This window comes from Talpa europaea (assembly GCF_964194135.1).
Source record: "Talpa europaea genome assembly, chromosome: 4".
NCBI lineage: Eukaryota > Metazoa > Chordata > Mammalia > Eulipotyphla > Talpidae > Talpa > Talpa europaea.
In genome coordinates this window covers 49,407,610-49,431,267 of record NC_140070.1, presented here as the reverse complement: position 1 = coordinate 49,431,267, position 23,658 = coordinate 49,407,610, and the positions used below count along the sequence as shown (strand labels likewise).

The window sequence follows — 23,658 nt, the reverse complement described above, 5'->3', positions numbered from 1 at the left end:
GTGTAAATGCTTTCAACTAAACTTATAGGAGATAAACTTTTCCATACTCATTTTATGTTACAAGCTATTTCAATTACAGGCATATCTTAATTGTATCTGGGCATACCCATCATGGCAAAACTAACTTTCAATGCAGATGAGATGTTTTATACACACAGAAGACCCTAGAAATATTATACAGCAATTTAGTCTCATCTCCTTAACTATTTTAAATTGCAATTCTCACAAAGTACACACCAGTCTTCTGTTTCATTCCTGAACACACAAAAGTTATAAATGCCATAAATGCCAAATGAATAAATGAATGTAATCAAATAATCTCATTACCCACTGTATATCAAAAACTGAAAGAAAAGGCACATTTTCTGAATTTGATGTTTTGTAACCAGTGAATAGTAATTACTAAGTTCTCTCAATTCATAGCATTTTCTTTTCTGACCATTGCAAACTATTACACATCTCCTATAAAATTTCTTGCCATTCCACATAATATTAATAGTTTGGCTCCAATAATTGCATTTAACTTTATATGAGTAATATAATGGTTAAGAGCACAGGTTTTATAGTCAGAGATAATGGAATACGATGTTTCTTACTAAGCTGGGTGTTCGTGGTTAAACTCTTGTTTCCTGATCTACAATATTTATCACATGGGGTTATATGAAATTTAAGAGAGATAATGTACTAATCCTTAGCACAGTGCCCAGCATATAGTAAGTGTTCAATGAATGGTAGTAGTTAGGCTGAATTCACTTTCTCAAACATTATCTCTGAATATCATCTGAATCACATGCTTTTGTGCACCAAATACGAAACTGAATATAGCAGAGGTTAAATAGATATTTCCTTAAAAAGTGAACTGGATCTTTCCTTTTCATTTTTTAGTATGGTGAAATGTCTTATTTAGGAACTTTGCTAATCAATAGACAGAATCTAATATTTCCTACCATAACCAAAAGCCACAGTTACCCAATTTGTCTGAGGTCTGTCACATGCCCAAGTCATTCAAACAAAGGAGTCAGCATGTAGGAAAGTATCCAGTGATGATGTCATATTGTCAACACTTACAAAGCTGTTCTTTCAGAAAGTCAGACAACTGACCCCCCCTCTCTCTCCTGGTTTGGGTAAAGACTCCATTTCTTTCTACAATCCAGTACAAAGAGGTAAATAGGAAGTGTAGTTTCTCACCAAACTGGTTTATAATAGTTTCTATTTAGCTATGCAGTATTAGCAACAGAGTAAGCAAACATTTTCTGTTAAGAGTCAGACAGCAAATATGTTAGGCTTTGTGGGCCATGTGATTCTGTTGCCCACTACACAATCTACTGATGTAGTGTAAAACAGCCATAAGCAACATATAAACAAGTGAACACGTCTGTGTTCCAGCAAAACTTTATGGACATTTTGTCATTTATTCCTCAATAAAGCTGGAAAAAATCTTTATGGACATAAATTTGAATTTATTTTTTACTTGTCTAGAGACACTCTTTCCCTTAACCATTAAAAAAAAAAAAATGCAAAAACCATCCTTAACTCACAGGCTACAGAATTACTACACAGGTAGTAAGTTCAAACAGAGTATAATTTGCTGACCTCTGCGGTAGGGCATTTTAACAATAGAAAGAGCATAACAATGATCCTAGTTCTTTACACGACTCAACTTTCTCAAAGTCTACTACCCAACAAACATATCATCCCAAACATTTCATTCAATTTTAGATAGAACATTCTTGAAAAATTTAACTATGTCCTAATTTTAGCTCTACAGATCTACTAAAGATTATATTTTAGCCTATTTCTTGGTTTATAAGATATGTCTTAGACTATAAACAACTAATAAAATTACCTGTATTTCACATTTCCAAAATTAGTAAGGACTGTAATTCAGTGGTTTATGCAACTATAACACAACAAATAGTACCACAAAACAATGTTAAGATGTCTCCATTTAATGAAACACTGAAATAAAAATTTGTAACTTGGTTTTATAAATACCTCTATTATGTACATAGCATTATCACTCCCAGTTTGCTTCTTTCGGTATGCTGAAGGTCAAAGTCTCAGTACTGTGAGCAAGCTGCAAAACCTGGGCCTGTCATGGTTAACTCTTTAAAAATACTTACCATTGTGAATGAATGTTGCAGAGTTCACTTAAAATTCTTTGGTATATTAGCTTTAAAAAGATAACTAACAATTTAACCACAGAATATTCAAGGAATTCAGAATGAATTGGCTGTTATTCGTGGAAGAGACAAGTCTTGAAAGGGTGCTACTTCTGTGATATCGTCGAAAACCTTCACAATGTTCAAGGTATTTGTCTCAACATGCAGGCTAAGGCTTAGAAATAATGCCTTGCATCTGTCTGATTTCATAGCAGAGGCAAAAGAATTTTGACATTGCCTTTTCAATGGCAATTTAGAATTAATGAAATGTGTAAAATATTTAAAAATATAAATATGAAATATAAATTACACTGCTATCCAGAAGACCAACTAGTAATAATAGTTATAACAAATGATGAAAATGTTCAAAGTGAAATGTTTAGCAAGCTTATGAGATAACAGGAAGATATTAAGAAAAAACTGACATAAATTTACAAATATACTTTAAAATCTTATAACTTTAAAAATATAGAATTTACATTTGTTCAAAATTTGAAGATTATATATATTTGGGATATGATTTCATATGAATGATGAGCCTTTGGAGAAATAACAATGACGATCATGGACTTAGATAACAAAAGTTAGATAAAATATGGCCTCTTACTTTTCTCAAGACAATTTTCCCTAAGATTTTAATCAATTACTGATCTATATTATACATTTAACTCAGACACACAACATTATTCTTGGTGTGTTGGAATACATGCTATAGCGACAAGTTTTGAAAATCAGTATTCTAAAAATATTTTAAAATATATAAAGAGTAAGAAGATATCTTGTTATTAACAAGAGATAAACAAGAAAGACCATGATTCTGAAGTATAAATATTCTCTCACTGGAATGAAAAACTAACAATTTTGGATGTTTATAGTTTAAAATCATTGTTATCATTGCTAAACGTTCCTATTTATAACTCAATTTTGTCAGTTTTACTCTAAATACACTTAATTCTTTCAATCAAGTCATTTTAAATATTCCAATTAAAATTTCCATTTATTGAGCACCTACAGGCCCCATGCTAAATACTTTAAATATATCATATCTTATCCTCTTGGTGACCTTGCAGTTATAACTTCCTTTGCTGAGAAAAAGAGAGTAGAAGACAGATTCTCATTATTTGTCTTCCTTTTCTTATTTTTCCTCTCTCTATATAAATCTTTTAGAAAATGGTTCAGTTTAAAAAGAAAATCCCACTCTTGTCTATCTTCTTCACATGTCATATAAAACCAGTTTTATTCCCCAGAAGGAACAAAAACTTAAGATTTTACATTTTCAATTTGTGAAGCTATAGCCATTTCAAAAATATTAAAAATGGCAAAAATATTAAAATATTAATTTCTGACAGCTCCACTGATTATCACTACACCCATTTTAATTGGTTCCAAATAATTGTTTGTGTTCCCAGCAAATTTTTATTAGCCATTCCTTGCTTTCTTTTCTGACATGTTGAGGTTTTAGTATAGTGAGTTTTAAAGCTGTTTCTTTCTTTCTTTCTTTTTTTTTTCAAAGATTTATTTATGCTTACAAGAGCTGGGGTACAGGCCAGAGGCATGGGAGAGTGGGGCTGGGTGGGGTATGGGAGATTTCACCATAGATAATAGGGAACAGAACAGGGAGACTGACCAAAGTACACTGCTGAGAGGAGCAGCGGGTGAGTCAGGAGAGGTCTTCTGCACCATGTGGGTTGCTCCCTGGCTGGCTGAGAATTGAACTCATGCTGCAGTAGCTGCGGATAGCTTCATAGGTTGTGTCTTAACCCTTGTGCCACCAGGAAGGCCTTAACACTGTTTCTTATTCCTCATCTCTCCTCACTGCTTTCTGCCCTCCCTCCACTGATTAGACAATGTTTACATAACACAACAAACACTTTTTTGTTGGGGTTAGGGGCTAAAGGAGGAAGGAATCTACAGTCCTTGAAATTTCTTTTATTAGAGTATCTCCACTCATTAATTCAATCAACTGAAATCCCACCTTGATCAATTAATTGGAATGATTAAAAATCTGACATTATTATTTGGGAAGATAGTATTTTGTACAGTTGTATATCACCTAACAAAACAGGTTGATTCCTGAGAGTCAAGCTAATTTCTAGAAACCAAATCACACTTTTATTCCTAGAAAATAACACTGGCCCATCTTCACAATTATGAATGTCATAAATTTTTAAAAATCACACATTTACAAATAAAAAAAAACCCTGTATTTTGCTAATTAAGAAATGGTCAAAATTATTTCAAAGTTAAGTAAACACTGTGCCATAAAATTGTTCTCTTTGACCTATATCAAGGTGAGTAGAAGATATGCCCAAGACACTTGAAAAACAGGAAATGTCCCACATTTTCACTATGCTAAGTATAGTGAAATACCTTGCCTATCTAATCAGAGGTAAATTCCCATATTTTAAATCTCCTCTCTTCACAACCCATAAAATAGCTAGTAAAGTTAGGAAAATTAATGTAGATAGATCCATACGTAATTTGATTATGGGTACTTAATGCAATTTTGCAATATGGTTCATTCATCCATTTGTCCATTCATTCATTTATATTTCTGGTATGTATTTATTGCCAACTATGTACCCAGCAGTGCTGTAGATGCTGGGAATACAGTAGTGAACAAAACATCAAAAATCCCTGCCCTCATGGAGCTTACATTCTAGTTTCTTAAAATGTATCTCCAACTAAAATATAAGTACTCAGAATCCAAGGGGAAAGCTTTCTGAAAGGCTCCATTAGTCAGATACTTCAAAGGAGCAAATGCTACAATAAGTACTACATTTAACACTTGTAGTATTTCATTGTCAGCAAAAATAACATCCTGTCAAGTTTATTAATTTCTTTCCATTTTAATTTATATTTACTATTTCTAATTTTCCTCAATTTATACTTCATAACTTTCTAATAAATTCTGCTAGCTCCTTGAAGAGCGTAAAAAGAGACAATCCTTTAAAATTTCCAACCTAATTGCTGACTACCAATCAAGTGATCCTCTTTATAAGTAAATTCTTTGTTATTAAAAACACTGGCTTCAGAATTAGATTGTTTGCCACCTATGTCTCTCCATTACTTAACCACTTACTGCGGATATCAGTATTTGAAGTAATTGTTAATGCTTGCTTGGTATCTTCTTTCCTTTTTATTGTTCCATTAATGAATTTACACTTCTCAGCATTAATATGTGGTAAAGGTTATCACTAGGAACTAGACTTCCTTGTGGTAGCAATGTCAGCTAATTTTTACCTGGCACTGCTGCCAGTGCAATTATGCCAATGTTCTCTGGACCCTTCTTTCATGTGTTCTCAATTCCTACCCCTGCCCTTGCTTTCCCTTACCTAAATCCTTGAATTCTTCTAAGTTTAATACAGCCATGCCACAACTGTTGTCAAGCTTAGTGGTCCTTCATCTTTTCTCGGGACTCTTCTCCCTCTTCAAGTCACAGTCAGTGGTAATGTTTTCCTTCTCACCTGTGGAACTCTTTCCACCCTCCTCACTCTCTGACAGGACACTACAGGAAATCAGGAAATTTGTAAGTATGCCACAGAGTGATAAAGGGTGCAAAGCTAAGAATTAGGATACCAACTCACTCTGCACATGATACAGAATGATCCAGACATATTAAAATGTCACTCTGTGTATGATTTCTGCATTTTCATTTCTATATTTATTCAACAAATATTTTTTGAGCACTTAATAGGGACTGTTATACAGCTGGTTTCTTTTAGTGGGAATAAGCCACTAAAGCAGGAGTGGTTTGATCACTCCAAAGCAGGAGTGATAAATCTTGACGAAAGGTCATTCAGTCTTCAGTTTAGTTTTGTCTTATCCAAAGAGAAGGTATCAAGAAATGAGATCACAATAGGCCTTTAGAAGTCTTTGGAAGCAATAAGACAGACAGAGACATAATTCCATGAGAGAGAAGGCCTGTACCTTTCTCCGTTACTATTGTGGATACCTCTCATGTCTCTACCTCTTGCTCTTATTCTCTCTTCTCCACTCTGCCTTATTTCCTTTACTGGCCAACAACAGGACAGTATGATATTTGTTATTTCCTGTATTTATTGCACTGCATTCACATTTTCAATTAAAAAGCCAGACCAAACTGAAACATTCTATTTCCTCCTGAAACAAGCACTTTTTTGTTGGGGTTAGGGGGTAAAGGAGGAAGGAATCTATAGTCCTTGAAATTTCTTTCAGAGTGTCTCCATTCATTAATTCAATCGACTGAAATCTCACCTTGGTAAGCATAAATATTTCATTAAAAAGCAAATCAATAATAAACATCATACTTCAAGAATCTACACATAAAAAAGGAATACAATCTAGGTTCAAAAGACATAAATGTAAAAAGCAAATCAATATTTCATGAAGTAAACAAAAATCTAATCATATATTTCAACAAAAAATGGAAAAAAAATGCATTCAAAGGAAAAGTTATTTTTTATACACTGAAAATAAGCATTCTCCACTCCTAAAAGCTGTTTTTATAAAGATTTTATCACAAAATGAGTTTGTATTTTCCATTTTACAATCTCTCTGTTGTTGCTTGAACTAAGTTATTCAAACACTGAATTTCCCAGAAATAAAATGTCTACCTAAAATCTCCATAAACCCCATCACATAAGAATGTCACAGTATCTTTTCTTCACCACACAAAAAAAAACTATAATTAATAATTATAACTTATTCTTTATTTGTCATCTTTCTACAGAAATGATCAGATTTTAGCCTTACCAGGAAATTATACACATTATGAATACATATTTTAAGACTACTGATCATCAACTGTTATGGTGCAAGTATTTCTAGAACATATCATCACAAATAAAGTCATTAATTCCAAAACAATAGTTTATTAACAAAAAGGTACAAAGAAGTACAAATGGACATCCTACTTCCTCCCCTCTCCCCCAAATTATGGTCTGTCTATCTAGTATCTATCTCCCTTTTAGTCAATGACATGGCCTTCTTGAGCTAAAAGAATGGGTATATTTCTCTTTCCAAAGGGCACTAGTAACTGTCCAAAAACAAATCATTAAATATTTTTAAGTTATACAGTCCATGTCAATTTTTAAAAGATGTTTTATCTATATGAGTTGCCATAAATGCCTCTTCCCTTGCAATACATCATATACCTAAACTTAACAAATGGTATCAGCATCAACATCCATAAGCCATGTTTAGTCATAGGGAGTATCATATTGTTAGTATGTTTGCCTTGAATTAACAGTTTGCAAATGAAAGCTCAGAGGGATCAAAGGATTTCCAAAGACATTTACTAAAAACACTTCAAGTCAAAAACATTTTGTTAACTAAACTAAATTGAGGTACAGGGAAAACATTCAGTTTAGTTGTACTTTTCTGCACTGATAAGTCAGTACTACTCAAACACCAAATCTTAATGCTATTATTTCAATTTCCTTCAAGAATGGTTCCTTTTCAATTTATTTCAATAAACCTACAGTTATCCCATATTTCTCTCCCCACAAGATTGAAACACCTTTCTGAAACACGGTAAAATCCCAATATTTTGTGATTTCTCTCACAGGGTTTTTTAAAATATCAATATAGATGGGAAAATTTTATAAATTGCCATGTTCAATAAATACCCAATTTGCCCTATCTGCTATGGCTCATCAAGACAGAATGTGGATTAATTTACTGATGTTCCTAAATACCATGTGCAATATTTACTAGATTATATATTCTTTCAAATGGTAAACTCTATTCTTTTAGTTAGTGGAGGGAGCCAGGTTAGAGATTACCACTATACTCCCTGCTTACAACAATTCTTATAAAAAATATGAGTGTTGGACTTTAGGCCGTAGTAATATAAAGATGTTATACCAGTGATACAGTTTTTGGGAGCTGAAAAATTCAGATGACCACTCACTAAACATAAACTCATTATTCCACAAAGATTTTATTCACATCACAGTAGCAAAAAAAAAAAAAAAAAAAAAATCAAAACATAACTAAGCCACATATGAAAAAAACAATATACAATAGAGATTTGAATTTCTCAATGGCATTGGAAGGTATTTCCATAAATAACATTTACAATTCTAGTGTTAGGTCTTTCAAGGAGTCTAATGCTTCACAGTGCTAGAATTTTTATCAGAAAACATGCAAAAATGTGCAACACAATAATCCATATTAATGACACAAAAAACACGCCAATAATTTGTCATTCCAGCACGACCATGCCACTCTATGTTCTAAAAACAAACAACCCCCCAATTCCGGGTCCCATTCATTCTTCAATTATGCCTTTAGTCACTCTGCTTTATTATATTCAAGCAGTCACTGTTAGTGCTCTTCACCACGACTTTCAGGTTGACGTCACTCCCTGCCTGCTGGCTGTCAGGACTGGGGAACGCCCCTCTCCCAGACTCACCTTCTTCCGGATGTCTTCATCATTTGCTCCAAGAGAGGCATAGAGCTTGAATGCAGCCTGGCGGAGTTCATGAGCATGTTTTAAATCATGATCAAGCTATGGGGGGGAGGGAGGAGAAAGATATGTTCTAACTCAGTACACAAATTAAATTTTCAATAAAATTTACTGGGCAGAGTTGAAAAAAAGTTTGACAAGGACTGAGATATTAGTGCTGTCACTGAATTCCTGGTTATTTTGGGGTTCTGTTCGCATACAACTGAGATCTAGTTGTGTTTGTGTCAGCATGATCTAGAATGTATGCAGCCTGCATCCATTTGATGCTGGAATATGAAAATCGTTTGTGTACCTCTCATCCCTAAACATTCAGTGTTCCTTAATTGTAGTTTTAGTGGCACTGATGCTTGCTTCCACTAGCATTCTGAAATACACTCCTCAAAAACAAGGTACACGCAGGACTTTCTAGCCCCAGAACACACTGCCACAACAAAGTCTTTAAAAGATTTCTGCAAACATTAAGAGCAGAGCTAGCCTAATTTCAGTATTTAAAAAGTTTTTAGAAACAGAGAGATCTTTGTAAAAACCCTTTATAAACAATGTCCCAGGATAATCATTATCATATATCTATCTGTTACAAATGTCTGAGATTAATGTTCATTTTTTTTTTTAATGAAATTTGTAAAATTTCTTACTGGTATGAAACAATGCTATCTTTTCATATGCACAAATGGCTACGGTTATCAATTCTTCCATACATCTGATTTATCAATAAACTATTGATATTATAAAAATAAAACAGAAGCCTGTTCTCAGTACACTGTCAATAACCAAAAACAAACCAGTAAATATACAAGGCAAAATCAATAATAAAACATTATTTACAACTAAGAGCTATAACTTTTATGTCCAAGTTAGTACCACTCTCTGCAAATGAGTTGCCTTGGAAAGGTTCACTGCTATGTACTGATGTGGATGCTGTTCCTAACACTGGTGACCCAGTTTTGAAACTTCCTATAAACAGCACATTAGCTAGAAAAAACATGATAGCTATATATTTTCATCAACTAAGAGTTTTAATTGCCAATGATTGTGGTGAGGGAAAATTGGGCAATTGTGTGGGTAACATGAGAATAACAACAACAACAAAATAGTAAAAAACTAAACTCTTCTGGAATAGATTTAAAGGCAATTCCTTTAAGAATAGTCTCAAAAAGGGCCTCCCCGGTGGCGCAGCGGTTGAGCACTGGGTTGCGAAACTGCGCGCGGCCTCTGCGGCGCCGGTTCGATCCCCGGCTGCTCCCCGGCCACCAGAGGAGGGTCCCACATGGCGTGCAGACCTCTCCTGCCGCCCGCTGCTCCCCTCAGCAGTGTACTTCGGTCCTTCTGCCTGCTCTGCTCCCCGCTCTGGCTCTGGTGAATTCTTCACCCTCCCGCGCTTCTGACTGTACCCAGTGCATGTATAAACAAAACAAACAAACAAACCAGCAAACAAATAAATAAAGCATGCCTCTATAAAAAAAAAAAAAAAAAAAAGAATAGTCTCAAAAATATTTTGATCAAAGAAGGCATTGACAGACTATGAAAATGACTTCCTACTATAAAACACTCATTTTGTTGTGTAAATTTTAAAATATTTATTGTTAAACTCTTGTTATTTTCTAGTTACAACTTATATTTCAGAATACTGACTTTAACTAATAGACCATGAAAATCACAAATTTATTAACATTTATGAATTTTTCTCTATGGGCTTAGTAGCTGTGCTTTTATGGTTAGAAGTCACTGATGATCCATCATCAAAAATAAAGATGATGAAAGAAACTAACATTCAAGTTTGGTATTATGAGATCACTAAAAAAATATTATTCTGGTTTTACTGTGAGAGAAATAAGATAGAAAAAACCCTTAAAATAGAAAAAACACGAAGAGAAGAGATAATTTTCCACATACTAGATAAATCATATGCACATGCATTAGCCTGCAGTTCTTATAACTATGTTTCCTTACTCTCTTGCTCATCAATGTAATATATTTGCCTTGCTAGGGTTGTCAACTTGGGGTGTCCCTGAGGTCACAATTAGGACTTGTTCGGGTATCTTTGTACCAGTGACATACTGAGTTACTATCGAGTAAGTGGCAAGGGAAGACAGGGTAGTTGGTTCAATATAACCCATCCCTGCTACTGAAAAAGCATTACTACTAAAGGAAGCGTAGACTCATAATTTTAACACAGAGGGCAGTGTATATTATTAATACAAGTATTAATGAAGGTTACTTTAGGTCCTTCCTAAGAAAAAAGTTATACCCTTAGTAGTTTGTTTTCAATGCTAAATGCCCTACTGACAACTGCCTTCCAGATGAAGTTTTTTAGAACTCCGAGTCATGGGAGCAGTCAGGACAACACTTTTTAAAAATTTACCATTGGCATAAAAAATATAGTCACATTCATGAAACCATACTGGCTTCTAATTAGGAGGCAGTTCCCTCTACCATGACCTCAACAAGCATTCTCTACTAGAATACTGCTCTCTTATGCTTAGAGAAATGGATATGACAAACAGGCTAAGAAGCAAAAGGACTATCTACCTAATCAAAGCAACAGATAATTTTGAGAAAAAGTTACTATAATTTGATACTTGATGGTCTCAAACTAGACACTAATGGTGTTTTAACAATCACTAGCAAACCTTAAAGCACAGTATGAAACTGAAAAAAAAAAAAAAGGAAATAGGTTGATGGCAAAAGTTAGAAGAAAAGGTAGCTAAAGAACATTAAGTATGGCCACATAGTCATATGTAACAATAAATTACCCTTAACCTAAAGAATGAGAACATAGCAACAAAAAGGATTCTGGGAACTTGAAGAACATTAGATGACATTGATATAACATCAATACCCAACATTAGAGATCCCACTGCTTTTGGGTTTCAGTTGGATTTACTTTAATTAGGAAAACGATTTTCTTCTCTCTTGGTTATCTACTTAATAAAAAATTTCTGACAATAAACATGAAACAAATTGGATTAAAAAACTCATAAAGCAACATCATCTGTGTTACCAAAGGTAAAAAAATTATTTATTGAAAAGGGCTTTGAACTGTAATTATTAATTGGTTCAAAGTTCTGAGCAGTAAGAAAAACATTAAAAATCCCTCTCTTGAATAGCTGAAAAGGAAAAGACAACATACCCTTTTAATATCAGTGATGGCACTCACTGAGCTGGGATACTTGAAATAATCAGCAAGCATGGCAATGAGGTGATCAGTTATGCTAGCGATTCTCTGTAGCTCAACATCTGGTTCAATCAGGTAGGCAAGTGTCTCAGCTCCTTCAACTCTCTCCTCTAGTAATCTCTCTTTACTGCACATTCGAACCAAACAAGGCAATGTCTGGAAGGTAGTGAGATTAATTATTTGCTTTTGGTAAAGGCAAAAGCTTGACAGACAGCATGTAGTAACTGAATCAACTCAATAGTTTTTCCACAGGGAGTCAGATTTGTGATCATTGTTTAAATAAAGACTTTGGGAGAACAAAACACTTTCTTAGAATTCAAAAACAAACAAAATCCAGTGCATATTAATTATTTTTGTTGGCACACTAAACTCTAATCATACAAAGCACATTAACAAACTCTACGCTTTAAAGATCTGTAAGACTGAACCTTTATTGCACAAGCTTCAAAAAGACATTTAAGAGCCTCCCTGGTGGCCTAGGGGGTAAGCCTCAGCACTATTACCCCTAGGGCCTGAGTTCGATCCTGGCCAGGGAGCTAATCCACATATGGTGCAGCAGACCTCTCCTGACTCGCTAGCTGCTCCTGTTAGCAGTGCATTTCAGTAAATCCACCTGTATCTCTGGTGAATCCACCAGAGTAAATCCACCTCCCACTGTGTCTCTGGTGAATCCTCTCATCCTCCGTACCTATGGCCTACACCCCAGTTCTTTTACACTTAAATAAGCAAAATCTTAATAAAAGACATTTAAAGAATCCCATAACTGAAGCTTTTGGCCCATCTATGTATTTATTTGCCTAAAACAGACCTTGTACTCTAGTCAGGAATGATTTTGCACTGGAAAATGTATGCTACCTTTTCCTTAGTGAGTAGTATGCCTGGAATGACTGATTTTTTTCCCACTTGTTTGGGGTTTAGTATCTATTGTAAAAACAAAGTACAACTTTAAAAATTCAGCAATCTTACCAATACTCAGATTCCACTAGTTCTGTAATATGAATGAAATGCATCAATCACAATTCTTAGATTTTCTGAAAATGTCCCTGGAATGTCTGTGGTATCACCTGTGAGTCCAATTTTATTTCTGAGGTCTTCAAAAATCCTGTCACAGGTCTTGGTAATTTATCTACATTAAGTTCTTTTTTTTTAAAGATTTATTTTTATTTTATTTACACAAGAACTGGGGAACAGGCCAGATGTGTGGGAGGGTGAGAGGATTTACCAGAGACAGAGCGGGGAACAGAACAGGCAGAATGACTGAAATACACTGCTGAGGGGAGCAGCAGGAGAGACAGGAGAGGTCTGTTGCGCCTTATCTACATTAAGATCTCAGTAAAAATAACCCCTGTAGGACCTGCGTGGTGGCACAGAGGGTTGAGCACAGCGCTGTGAAGCTGTCTGCAGCCTCTGCAGCGTGGGTTTGATTCCCAGCTGGCCAGGTAGATACCCACAAGTCGTGTCAGACCTCTCCTGTCTCACCCACTGCTCCCCTCAGCAGTGTTTTTGGTCTGCCTGCCTGTTCTGCTCCCTGGTCTGTCTCTGGTGAATTCTTACCTTCCCCATGCCTCTGGCCTATACCCCAGTTCTTGTATAAATAAATAAATCTTAAAAAAAAACAAACAAACCCTGTATTTATTATTTCTAAAGCTGATAAATTTACTTTAAAGGATAATGTGCAAGTAGAAATTGCAATGTTATTATAGGAAGACTTCTTTAACTACCATAGTGTTCTGTTCTTTCCTAAGTTCCTACTGTATCTTTACAACAGAGATTAGCACTTTTTGGTTCAATATTGATTTCCTATCTGGCTAGACCAGGCTTTACAAGAGAGCCCTAAACTTCCAAGAGGAAAGTCCTATTCTTATTTTACTTTGAACAGTTATTAACATTTATCAATACCATAAATTCATGGATTGTGAAATTTAATGCTTAGAACTGCTATGCTAAGACATACTATTAACCTAGTTTACTAATGAGGAAGTAAAAGAGGTAGAGAAGTAAATAAATCAAGGTCACTTGCATGGAAGCCCTTATTGTAAAAAAATACCAGCATTGTTTACTTAGGAGGTCCTCGGATTTAATTATATCAGTGGACTTGCTTCACCAAAGGCTATAGCAAACATAGTCTTCTAAATGCTCTTTTATTCTTGGGTTCATTTTAAACAATGATAATGAGAGATCTCATATTCATAAGATGACATGGGATGGATCTACTTATTCTTGTTTGTTCTTTATAGGTAATAAGATATTTTACCAGAAATAGATGAATGGATCAAAAAGTTGTGGTATATTTACCCAACAGAATATTACTCAGTGATCAAAAAAGACAACTCATGCCATTTGTGGCAACATAGTTAGAGCTGGAAGAGATTACGCTAGCTAAAATTAGTCAGAAGGAAAAAGAAAAATACCAGATGATTTCACTTATACATGGAATATAGAGAAACCAAATGAAAGGTCAAGAAAAAGTCACAACTAGCAAGCTGACCATGGTACTAAGGCATATAGCAAAGGAGGGGACATATGGGAGAATACATTTTAATGTATTAAAATATGGGAGAATACATTTTAATGTATTTAACATAATGTTAGACTTAGTATAATTCTGTGGGATGAGCATTTTCATAAATAGATGCCTCCATTTTCAGAATTAAGAATCTAAGCCACCAAAAGAGTAAGAAATGTGCCCAAGATTACCAAGTCAGGGTTAGTGTCTCTAGGTTTTGAGTTCTGGTTACATTTGATATACCAAAAAGACTGTTTTCACATATTATTTATTCTTTCTTATTCCATCTTTTGATAATTTATAATCTGAGTGATACAAATATCTGAAGACTAGTAAATTGCTTGTCTACAACTGTTGTAAATGTAATGAAAATCAAGGATTAAAATTTGTTTTCTATTTCATTTAAATTTTACATGTTCTTATAATTTCTGTATCTGCAGAATTGTCATAAAAATGAAAAAGGTGGCCTTCCTGGTGGCACAAGGGGTTAAGTTTCAGCACTATCAAACTACTGCCAGCCATGCAACATAAGTTTGATCCCCAGCCAGGTAGCTAACACACATGGCACAGCAGACCTCTCCTGTTTCACCCACTGCTCCCTTCAGCAGTGTATTTCAGTAAATCAGCCTGTCCTAGTCCCCAATCTTTTTCTGGTGAATCCTCTCATGCCCCCCACACCTCTGGCCTATATCCCAGTTCTTGTATGCATAAATAAATAAAAATAAATATTTAAAAAAATGAAAAAGATACGACAAGGAAAACATTATTTCCCTTTGACTTTTAAAACACATCTAAAACTAATTTATTGATACTACATGAATCCTCTAAAAACATGCTATTTTAGTATTATTTTATGCTATGCACATCATATACCATAATGAAAATGCATTAACAAAAATAGGAACACCAATATTTATTTCACCACTCGTATCACTAGAAAGCTTTTCAAATTTTTAGAAAGAATTAATTAGCTCACCTTTAATACAATACAGTTGTCATCTGTCCGAATTGCTCCAGCTCTACACATATAAGTTAAACTGGAATAAGATGGCAGAAAGTAAGTTTCTGCTGTGTTTTAAAGCTTCAAAAGAAAAATTACTTGCCTTAAAGATAGTTTAAAAAAAAAAAAAGACTAATGCTCTCACTTATCTTGAGAGAAAAGGCTTTGTTATTTCTTTATTCAAGGTTCTGGGAATAGTCAAAGGAAACTGACACATACAGACAATAAGCCAGATTAAAAAAAAAAATCTACAAAATTATTTTTAAAACAAATGGCCTAATGCACGGATAAACACTGAAGCTAGGTGCTGGGCACACAGGAGATTTTTTATACTTTTTTAAATTTCTCCATAATAAAAATAAACTGTTAAAAGTAAAATATAACATTAACAAAGTATATAAGGTTAAACAAAGTTGCACTGATATTCCAAAAGCAGTGTAGAAACATCACAGAGGTAGTATTTAACTTGTAACATAGCAATCCAGCAGAAATGAATTATTCAGAGGTTACTGTAGTGGCTTTGAGAATAAGTTGGTGATTTGGTTCTACTTAAAAACAATTTACCAATACAATTTTATCTGGCTTTATATAAGAACAAAATTAATTTGTACTCCTTTAAGCAGGTTCTTGAAATTAAGCACTTAAGAACTTAATTTCCTTTTCAAATTAGATTCCTTTAGTAAGCCAGGCGAAAAACATCCCATGTTCTGGCTTCTACAGGAAGCTATAAACGAATCAGTAAAATACTTATACTGTTGAGTTCTTTGCTGTCACCCCATTCTTTTTTGAAAACAATTATATGAGAACATTACTATTAACTAAGAGGTAAATGCTCAGTTTTGAAGACAAAAAACAAGCAAACCAAAAATATAAATTAAACAAAAAAAATTATTTATATTGCATAAGTAATTTACTGAAAATTCCTCATTCTTGCCAAAATATTAGAGTCACAGCTTCTTAAATACTGAAATGAAATTCAGTATTTACTAAACTTAAATACTGAAATTTAGCATAGAAGCATACATAAAAGGTGTTCAATCTTCCTATGAGTATAGTTATAATTAAAGAATTAATATGTATTAAATGTCTCTATGAGCCAGCAACTATGCTAACAAGACCTTCACACAACTATCTTATAACGTCACATCTCTTTGAGGATTTTTTCCCCTAAAGATGACAAGCCAAATTCTCATTTCTACACCTTTATATGTATAATATAACTAACACTTTTTTTATATTTTAATACTCATGTGTTGATTAAATCTGATCCAGTCTGTATTATTTCAACTGGGAAAAAAAAAGTTGAGCATGTAATAAAGTCATTTTCTGCAGACAGTTTTAGGTGTAAAATGAAAGTTCTCGTGGTCTGCATGCTAGTAGTTGTAAACTGAATGAAAAATTCACATTCATTTAAGAAAATGTGAGACAATCCGATCACTTTCATATTTTAAAATCCCAAAACAAGATGAGGACTGACAGTGAGCTAACTAGACCGTCCTAAAATACTCTAAGACAGCGATAAAACACTCTTCCTTCCCACATTGTCTTAACTTTTACCATTTTGCTGATGTGAGTTGCATCTCAATAGGCTTATCCCTCTGTAACATCTTCACAAAAATTTGTGGTAACAATTCTCCATCAACCAAAACTAGAAATTAAAAAAAACAACAACAAGGATTAAGAAAATTCTTTAAATCTAAAAAGTTCATGAATTAAATCATATAGATGTCACTGAAAGTTCCAGCCTACCATTTACTAGGGTCATCGATACCTGGGGATTTTCAAAAGCTAAAACGGAGAAGCATTTCAGTGCTTGCATTCGAACCTATAGAAGTGAAAGAACAAAAAAAAAAAAAGAAAGAAAGAAAAAGAAAAGCACTTATTTTAATTCAAATATGTAAAATTTTCATTCAAATACTTATTAAAATTCAAATATGAATTTTAAAGTCTCAAAATCTAAACCCTTCTGAAGAAATAACTATTTAAGTCTGCTTAAAGTACTCAAAGCATGCGGCAAGGGAATAAATGTATCACTTGTGTAGCTGAAGAGTGTAGTAAGAGTTAAAATTATAAAAAGTTAAAATTAATTTTGAAATAACTAAAAAAAAGTAAAGAGGAAGCAATTAAAATTGAACTAGACAAATTCCTGATCATATTTGAAAGAACACTGTACAGAATTTGATGCTGGTAAGGCAAAGAGAACTATATAACAACTAATTACCAGCTGTCTTTCAAGGTGGGTGCTTCTACTTTTCAAACTACAAACCAGAGGACTGAAGAGAAGACAAACAGTAGTGTATGGGGTAGGGCTGGGGCAAACAGAACAGAAAAAGAAACAGTTATAATAATACAAGTTTGAAAAAGACTAAATTAATTTTGAAAACACCTATGAATTGTGCTACTACTATGCCTTAAAACTAGATTGCTTGTCTGAGTAATACTAGGGGTTCAATCTCTTGACTACATATGATATATTGATAGTTTACAATCTGCAGGTGCTCTGAACAGCTGTTATTTTTTATTCTTTTTTTTTTAAAGATTTATTTATTTATACAAGCACTGGGTACAGTCAGAAGCATGGGAGGGTGAGAGAATTCACCAGAGCCAGAGCAGAGAGCAGAACAGGCAGACTGATGAAGTACACTGCTGAGGGGAGCAGCGGGCGGCAGGAGAGGTCTGCGTGCCATGTGGGACCCTCGCCCAGCAGCTAGGGATTGAACCGGCGCTGCAGAGGCTGCAGGCAGCTTCGCAACCCAGTGCTCAACCGCTGCGCCTGTGGGGGAGGCCCTGTTATTTTTTATTCTTTCTGTTCACTTTTTAGATGATCTGATCCTCCCAGCCTGAGACTATATATGATGTTCTTATGTGGAACCTGAGATTGGCAGGCATTCACAGTATAGAAAGCTGGAATGTGACCTGTGAACCATGCATGCGTCCACAGGTAGGAACTAGAAATTGTGAATGACACACGGACTATGGAGCAAACCTTGGCAAAAGAGTAATGTTAGCAAAACCTTTTCCTTTGACAACCTGGAATTTGTTATAGTGGATAAGGAAATTTAGTACAGAAAAGAAAGAAAAGAAGGAAGAGCTAGGGAAATTAATGAAGCTAAGAGACTAGAGAAGTAAAGGGACAATAATAGCATAACTACCCCAGCAACTCTTTTTTGATGTGCAAATGCTGTCTGATTTCAGTTTCCATGTGGCACAAGGCAGAGGAAGCAGCCTGCACTATATATTTCCTTCCCCTACTTCTGGCTAGGTTCAAGCTGGTTCAGCTCGCTCTTCACCAAGACTGAACTCTGGATGTATAAGGAAGGGAAAATACACCTATTATCACGTCCCACCTGCAACAAAGCTAAGGACGAAAATAAAGCACAGACTAGGATCAGCAGAAGTGGATAAAATATTTTAAAAATGGCTGCTTTCCAGCTCAGGAAACTCTGGGTGTGCCTAGCTCTAATATAACACAATAAGGGCAATGGCCCAATATTTGCTAAAATTTGCTTGGTAAACAATGATGAATGACTAGTTTCAAATACATGAACATCACAGTACTACTTACCTATATATAAAAGATAGTCAAGAAAATTTACTAAGTCAGAAAACCCTAAATTTTTAACACAAAAGAGAACACACTTTAAATGCTGATGCTTATGTATGTATAAGCTTGTTATAAGTTTGAGAAACTATGGCTGAATAAAGATCTCAACCGTGAAATCCAGTCTTTCCTGATACAATAAGGGATTGCACCTACATACTTCAAGGCATCACCTCAAGTGCAGTGTTGGTACTGGAACCTAACCAAAAGAGGCTATTAAAGACCACGACTATTAAGGTGAACAATAGCAACTCATGCCACAATTATATCATGGAGGAAAAAAGGAAAAGACAAGGGAAACTTTGTGTTTAAGAGTATTCTCTAGGTAAAACAATACCCCATAACATTTTACTGGTAAAATAATACTCTTGATCACAGTATCAAAGAAGCAATAAAAATATGCGGCTCTCCTTCTAGAGCAAGACAGTAGAAACCAAAATAAGTATAAAAATCCAACATAATCTTTAACATCTTACTTTGTATGATACTGAGGTTAGTAGGTGAGCAATATTCTGAACTGCACCATGGTTAAATAAAATTGTTTGATGATCTGGACCCTGTAAGAGAAGAGAATGTAATAATACATGAGAAGAGCAATGTAACTTTTACTTAAGTGTAGAAAACCACATTCACTATAATGCTAACTTTTTATTATATGAACCCATCCTAAACAAGCAGGGTAGGCACTGTTTTCAGTCTTGCAAGAGACCGTCATATCTTACCTCATCCCAGTCTGTGAAACTACTGCTTCCTTACCTCCACGATAGATGGAAGGGGGCACAAAAACTATCTTGGCACCAAGAAACATCTGCAATTCTTAAGCAGCATTCCATCACAGCAACAGAACCACTATGAATTCTTGCACTATTCTTATAGGATACAGTGGCAGTCATTCTTACAACTTGAGACTGATGAGTTAGTCAGGGGGATCTAAAACTAATTACAAGAGGAACTGGACCAGAGTCTGAGTCAGGGATGGAGAGAAACACAACATTCTATAACTGAGAAATGAACGTGTTTTGGTTTCTGTTTCCTTATTTCTCATTTTAAAATTATCACTTCATAGTGTGGTAAGATAGGGAAATTAAGGTATTTTAATTTTCATCAACTCTGTTTTCAACTAAACAATTTACTGAAGATTTTCACAAGTGGCAGAAATTATGGTTTTTTTTTTAAAGATTTATTCATTCATGCATACAAGAACTGGGGTACAGGCCAGAGGCATGGGGTCGGGGGTGGTGAGAGGATTCACCAGAGACAGAGCGGGGAACAGAACAGGCAGACTGACTGAAACACACTGCTGAGGGGAGCAGCGGGCGAGACAGGAGATGTCTGCTGCTCCACATGGGGAGCTCCCTGGCCAGGGGTTTGAACTTATGCTGCAGAGAGTGCGGATAGCTTCATAGTGCTATGCTCAACCCCGTGTGCCACCAGGGAGGCCCAGAAATTAAAGATTAATGCAAAGGCTTTAAATTTGATACAATTCTTATTTGTTTTATGTCCTATAGATCTATTCAATTAATGGGAAGTCAAAGTCAGGACAAGGATGGCATTTCATGCTTATTATTATCCAGGAGAGGAAAAATAGCACCAAAAGGCAGGCTACCTCTCTGGATTCACCAGAGGAAAACAGTTATTAGTCCAGAACAAGAGTTCTCAAACCAATTTCTCCACCTTGCTATTTAGTCAAATAACAAGTAACTTGCAGACATTTATTCTTTCTTGGACCAAAATAGCAATCATTTAAAGTGGGGAGATTAGCTTTCTTGCTTTTAAATAATAACACAGCCATATTCTATTTTATAGGTAACAATCCTGAAAATATTTTATATACTATTAAAGGTATTCTTTTTTGCTATTTTAAAATATTTTATTGATATAAATTTGCATTATAACATTACAAAAGTTTCAGATATGCATCATTATAAATCAAAGTCTACCTATTGTATTCAGACTACCACATTAGCAAATTCTTGACTCCTATATATTTTCTAACTATATTTTCTTATTTTTAATCACTATATAATATTCCACAATTTATTCAGGCCAATTCTCCCCACCTCCCACATTTAGGTAGTTTCTAATATCTGGCTATTATAAACAATATTTTGTTGAAAATTATTAAAGTTGTATTTCAGTGCTGATACTTAGGGTACGTGGATAATATCCCAGAAAACAAATGCTTGATATATTTATCACTACATATCCATCTAGGATAGTTGGATACCTATCAAAACTTGCCTTTACAATAACTGAAAAACTGACATGCTCAGAGCACAGGCATGAAATATGCTCCTGTCTTCCTACCTCTTTGTCCTCCATGCATCTGCAGTCATACTTATTGGGTACAAGTACCCAACTTAACAGCTTTGAAAGTTTTGCTTGAATTGTCTCTTTTGAAATATAGGAACTTCTACCTTATTGATTATAGAGATGTGGAGCCAAGAAAAAGAAGGATCTCCTAAAAATTTAACCCATTTTGTCTTACCTAGAAACAAGTAGATAATGTGAATAAATTGTGAAAATAAGCCTCAATTAGTCTCAGCTTATATGTCAGCAAACCAAGGTTTTTTGCCTTCCTTATTAATTTACACAACTCAATTTAAATATTGGCAGTGTTTATCAGAATGGTTGAATAGATGGGTACTAGCTCTACCCCTGGCACCTCCTTGTTTTCCACCTCTGTATTCTGTCAATCTTTGGCCAAATATCTCATTCTGAGGTGACCTAATCATAGATTATCTTATATTATTAAAGGTATTTTATACACATACAAGCAAATACATAAGTATATTTTTCCCCTTGCCATATTTTAAAAAGATTTATTTGATTTATTTATGCATAGAAGAGCTGGGGTGTAGGCCAGAGGTGCAGGGGTGGGGGTGAGAGGATTCACCAGAAACAGAGTGGGGAGCAGAACAGGCAAACTGATTAAATAGACTGCTGAGGGGAGCAGTGGTTGAGACAGGAGAGGTCTGCTGCGCCATGTGGGTTAGCTCCCTGACTGGGGATCGAACCAGTGCTGCAGTGGCTGCTGATAGTTTCATAGTACTGAGGCTTAACCCCTTGTGCCACCCGGGAGGGCACCCCTTGCCATTTTTTAACACATTGGTAGAATTCTGTATTTTATCTATATAGTGATATATAAAAAAGGTTTATATTTATAAAAACACATTTTTAAATACATACTCATGCATATTGATCTAAATCTTTTATTTCCTTTACTACATCTCTCAGCTCATTTGGATCAGTAAAGAGTTTTCTCATTTCTTTAATTGGTCTTATCTCATCATAAAAATATTCCTTACTTTAACTAGTACCTGATAATTATACATTTGGATTATCAGACCTATACTATTACACACATCACTTCAATGAATATCTATGTGCATGTGTCTTTTTCCTAAGTGCTGGTTCACCTATGGAATATACTTACTGGTGGAATAGTAAGGAGTAATAAGTGATGGTGAAAAGATCAAATACAATGCAGTTCTCTATACACATTGGTCCCCACTGCTTGTAAGAGATTATTATACTTTTTAATCCTTTAAATTATTTGCACCAAGAATTACAGCAAATATTCATTATAAAAGAAGCACTTCCTCTTCTCTGTTGTGCAAAAACAAGAGTAAGAAAGGAATTAGTGGCTGATCCAAGTAGAGAGGAGGAGCTATTGCTTGATTCTCATCAAGGCTCTCTTTAGTTTCTAAATCAACCTTGATGGACCTGGGTTAGTGAGCCAGCATGCACAGGGTAGGAAGCACTTGCGCCCTTATAATCTTAAACTCCAAAAGACAGGTCTCAGAAATCTGAGTAACTGCTTAAAAAAGTGGCAACAATTTAAAAATCAGAACTCCCGTTAATATCACTAGCCTGTTTTTGATTATTAATAAATCAGGGAGGGAGACAATAAAAGATATGATTAGGTTATAACACAAATGCTTTATTCATCTCTCCTCTTTTTCTGTCTTCCCTACATAAAGCATGTAAAGTTATTTAATACTAATACCAGTATATGCCAAATTTATGAACAAGTCCTAAAATTCTGTATTATTTTGGGCCTATATGCAAAAATAACACATGAAAATGAAAGATTTTTATAACAAATAACAATATAGAGGATTATCTGATCAGTTGTTTTCAAAGATACAAATTAGTATATATAGAAAAATTAATATTGTATTTTCGGCTATTACTATTATCATTGGGTTTTTAAATGCTGTTATGTCTTTTGAGATTTACATCTTATAACACAAAATTTAATTACAGTGATTTAATTACAGTGGCAAGTACTAATTATCAGATTAAGGGAAAAGTGAGTTATGTTGATTTTCTTTAGTTCTGTCAGTAGCAGAAGATTGCCTATAAATCCTCACTTAGCTTTAAGTTTCTCTCAGCAAAAGAGCCAGTAATTTAATGGTATTCTTTTATTTATATTTTCAGCTAAAACAGTATTGAGAAGTTTCAGATGAGCAGATGTAAAAGTGTTGAGACAATGACTATGGTAGAGGGCTATTGGTGCTTCGGTGGTAGAAAACTATAGTTGCCACATCTGAGGGTAGAAATCTTATACTGTCAAAACATTAACATGAATATAAAATAGTGGTACTTCATTAGAAAAATAAAAATAAATAAAAGCATTGAGAAATTTCTGATGAGTAATTCTAAAAGGGTAATTTCAGAAATAGAGCTATTTAGACTTATCATAATTTAACATAATATGACATGTAAGTATACTTCTCAGTCCAGCTTTGGGATAACTG

At 34.5% G+C, this 23,658-nt stretch overlaps 1 protein-coding gene across 3 annotated transcripts in view; it reads right to left on the bottom strand.

Annotated features, from left to right (window-relative positions):
* Positions 1-23,658, bottom strand: part of ARMC8 (armadillo repeat containing 8) — a gene marked incomplete at both ends in the record, with an annotated part of 104,064 nt that overhangs the window by 33,799 nt on the left and 46,607 nt on the right. For 2 of the 3 annotated variants that reach the window (XM_084232849.1, XM_084232850.1), the window contains 6 exons: positions 8,560-8,655; positions 11,744-11,944; positions 15,271-15,331; positions 16,852-16,942; positions 17,044-17,119; positions 19,372-19,452. In XM_084232849.1, coding sequence (XP_084088975.1) covers positions 8,560-8,655; positions 11,744-11,944; positions 15,271-15,331; positions 16,852-16,942; positions 17,044-17,119; positions 19,372-19,452 — 606 coding nt within the window. The remainder of the gene's footprint in view (positions 1-8,559; positions 8,656-11,743; positions 11,945-15,270; positions 15,332-16,851; positions 16,943-17,043; positions 17,120-19,371; positions 19,453-23,658) is intronic. The other variant, XM_084232851.1, reaches the window with a different exon arrangement.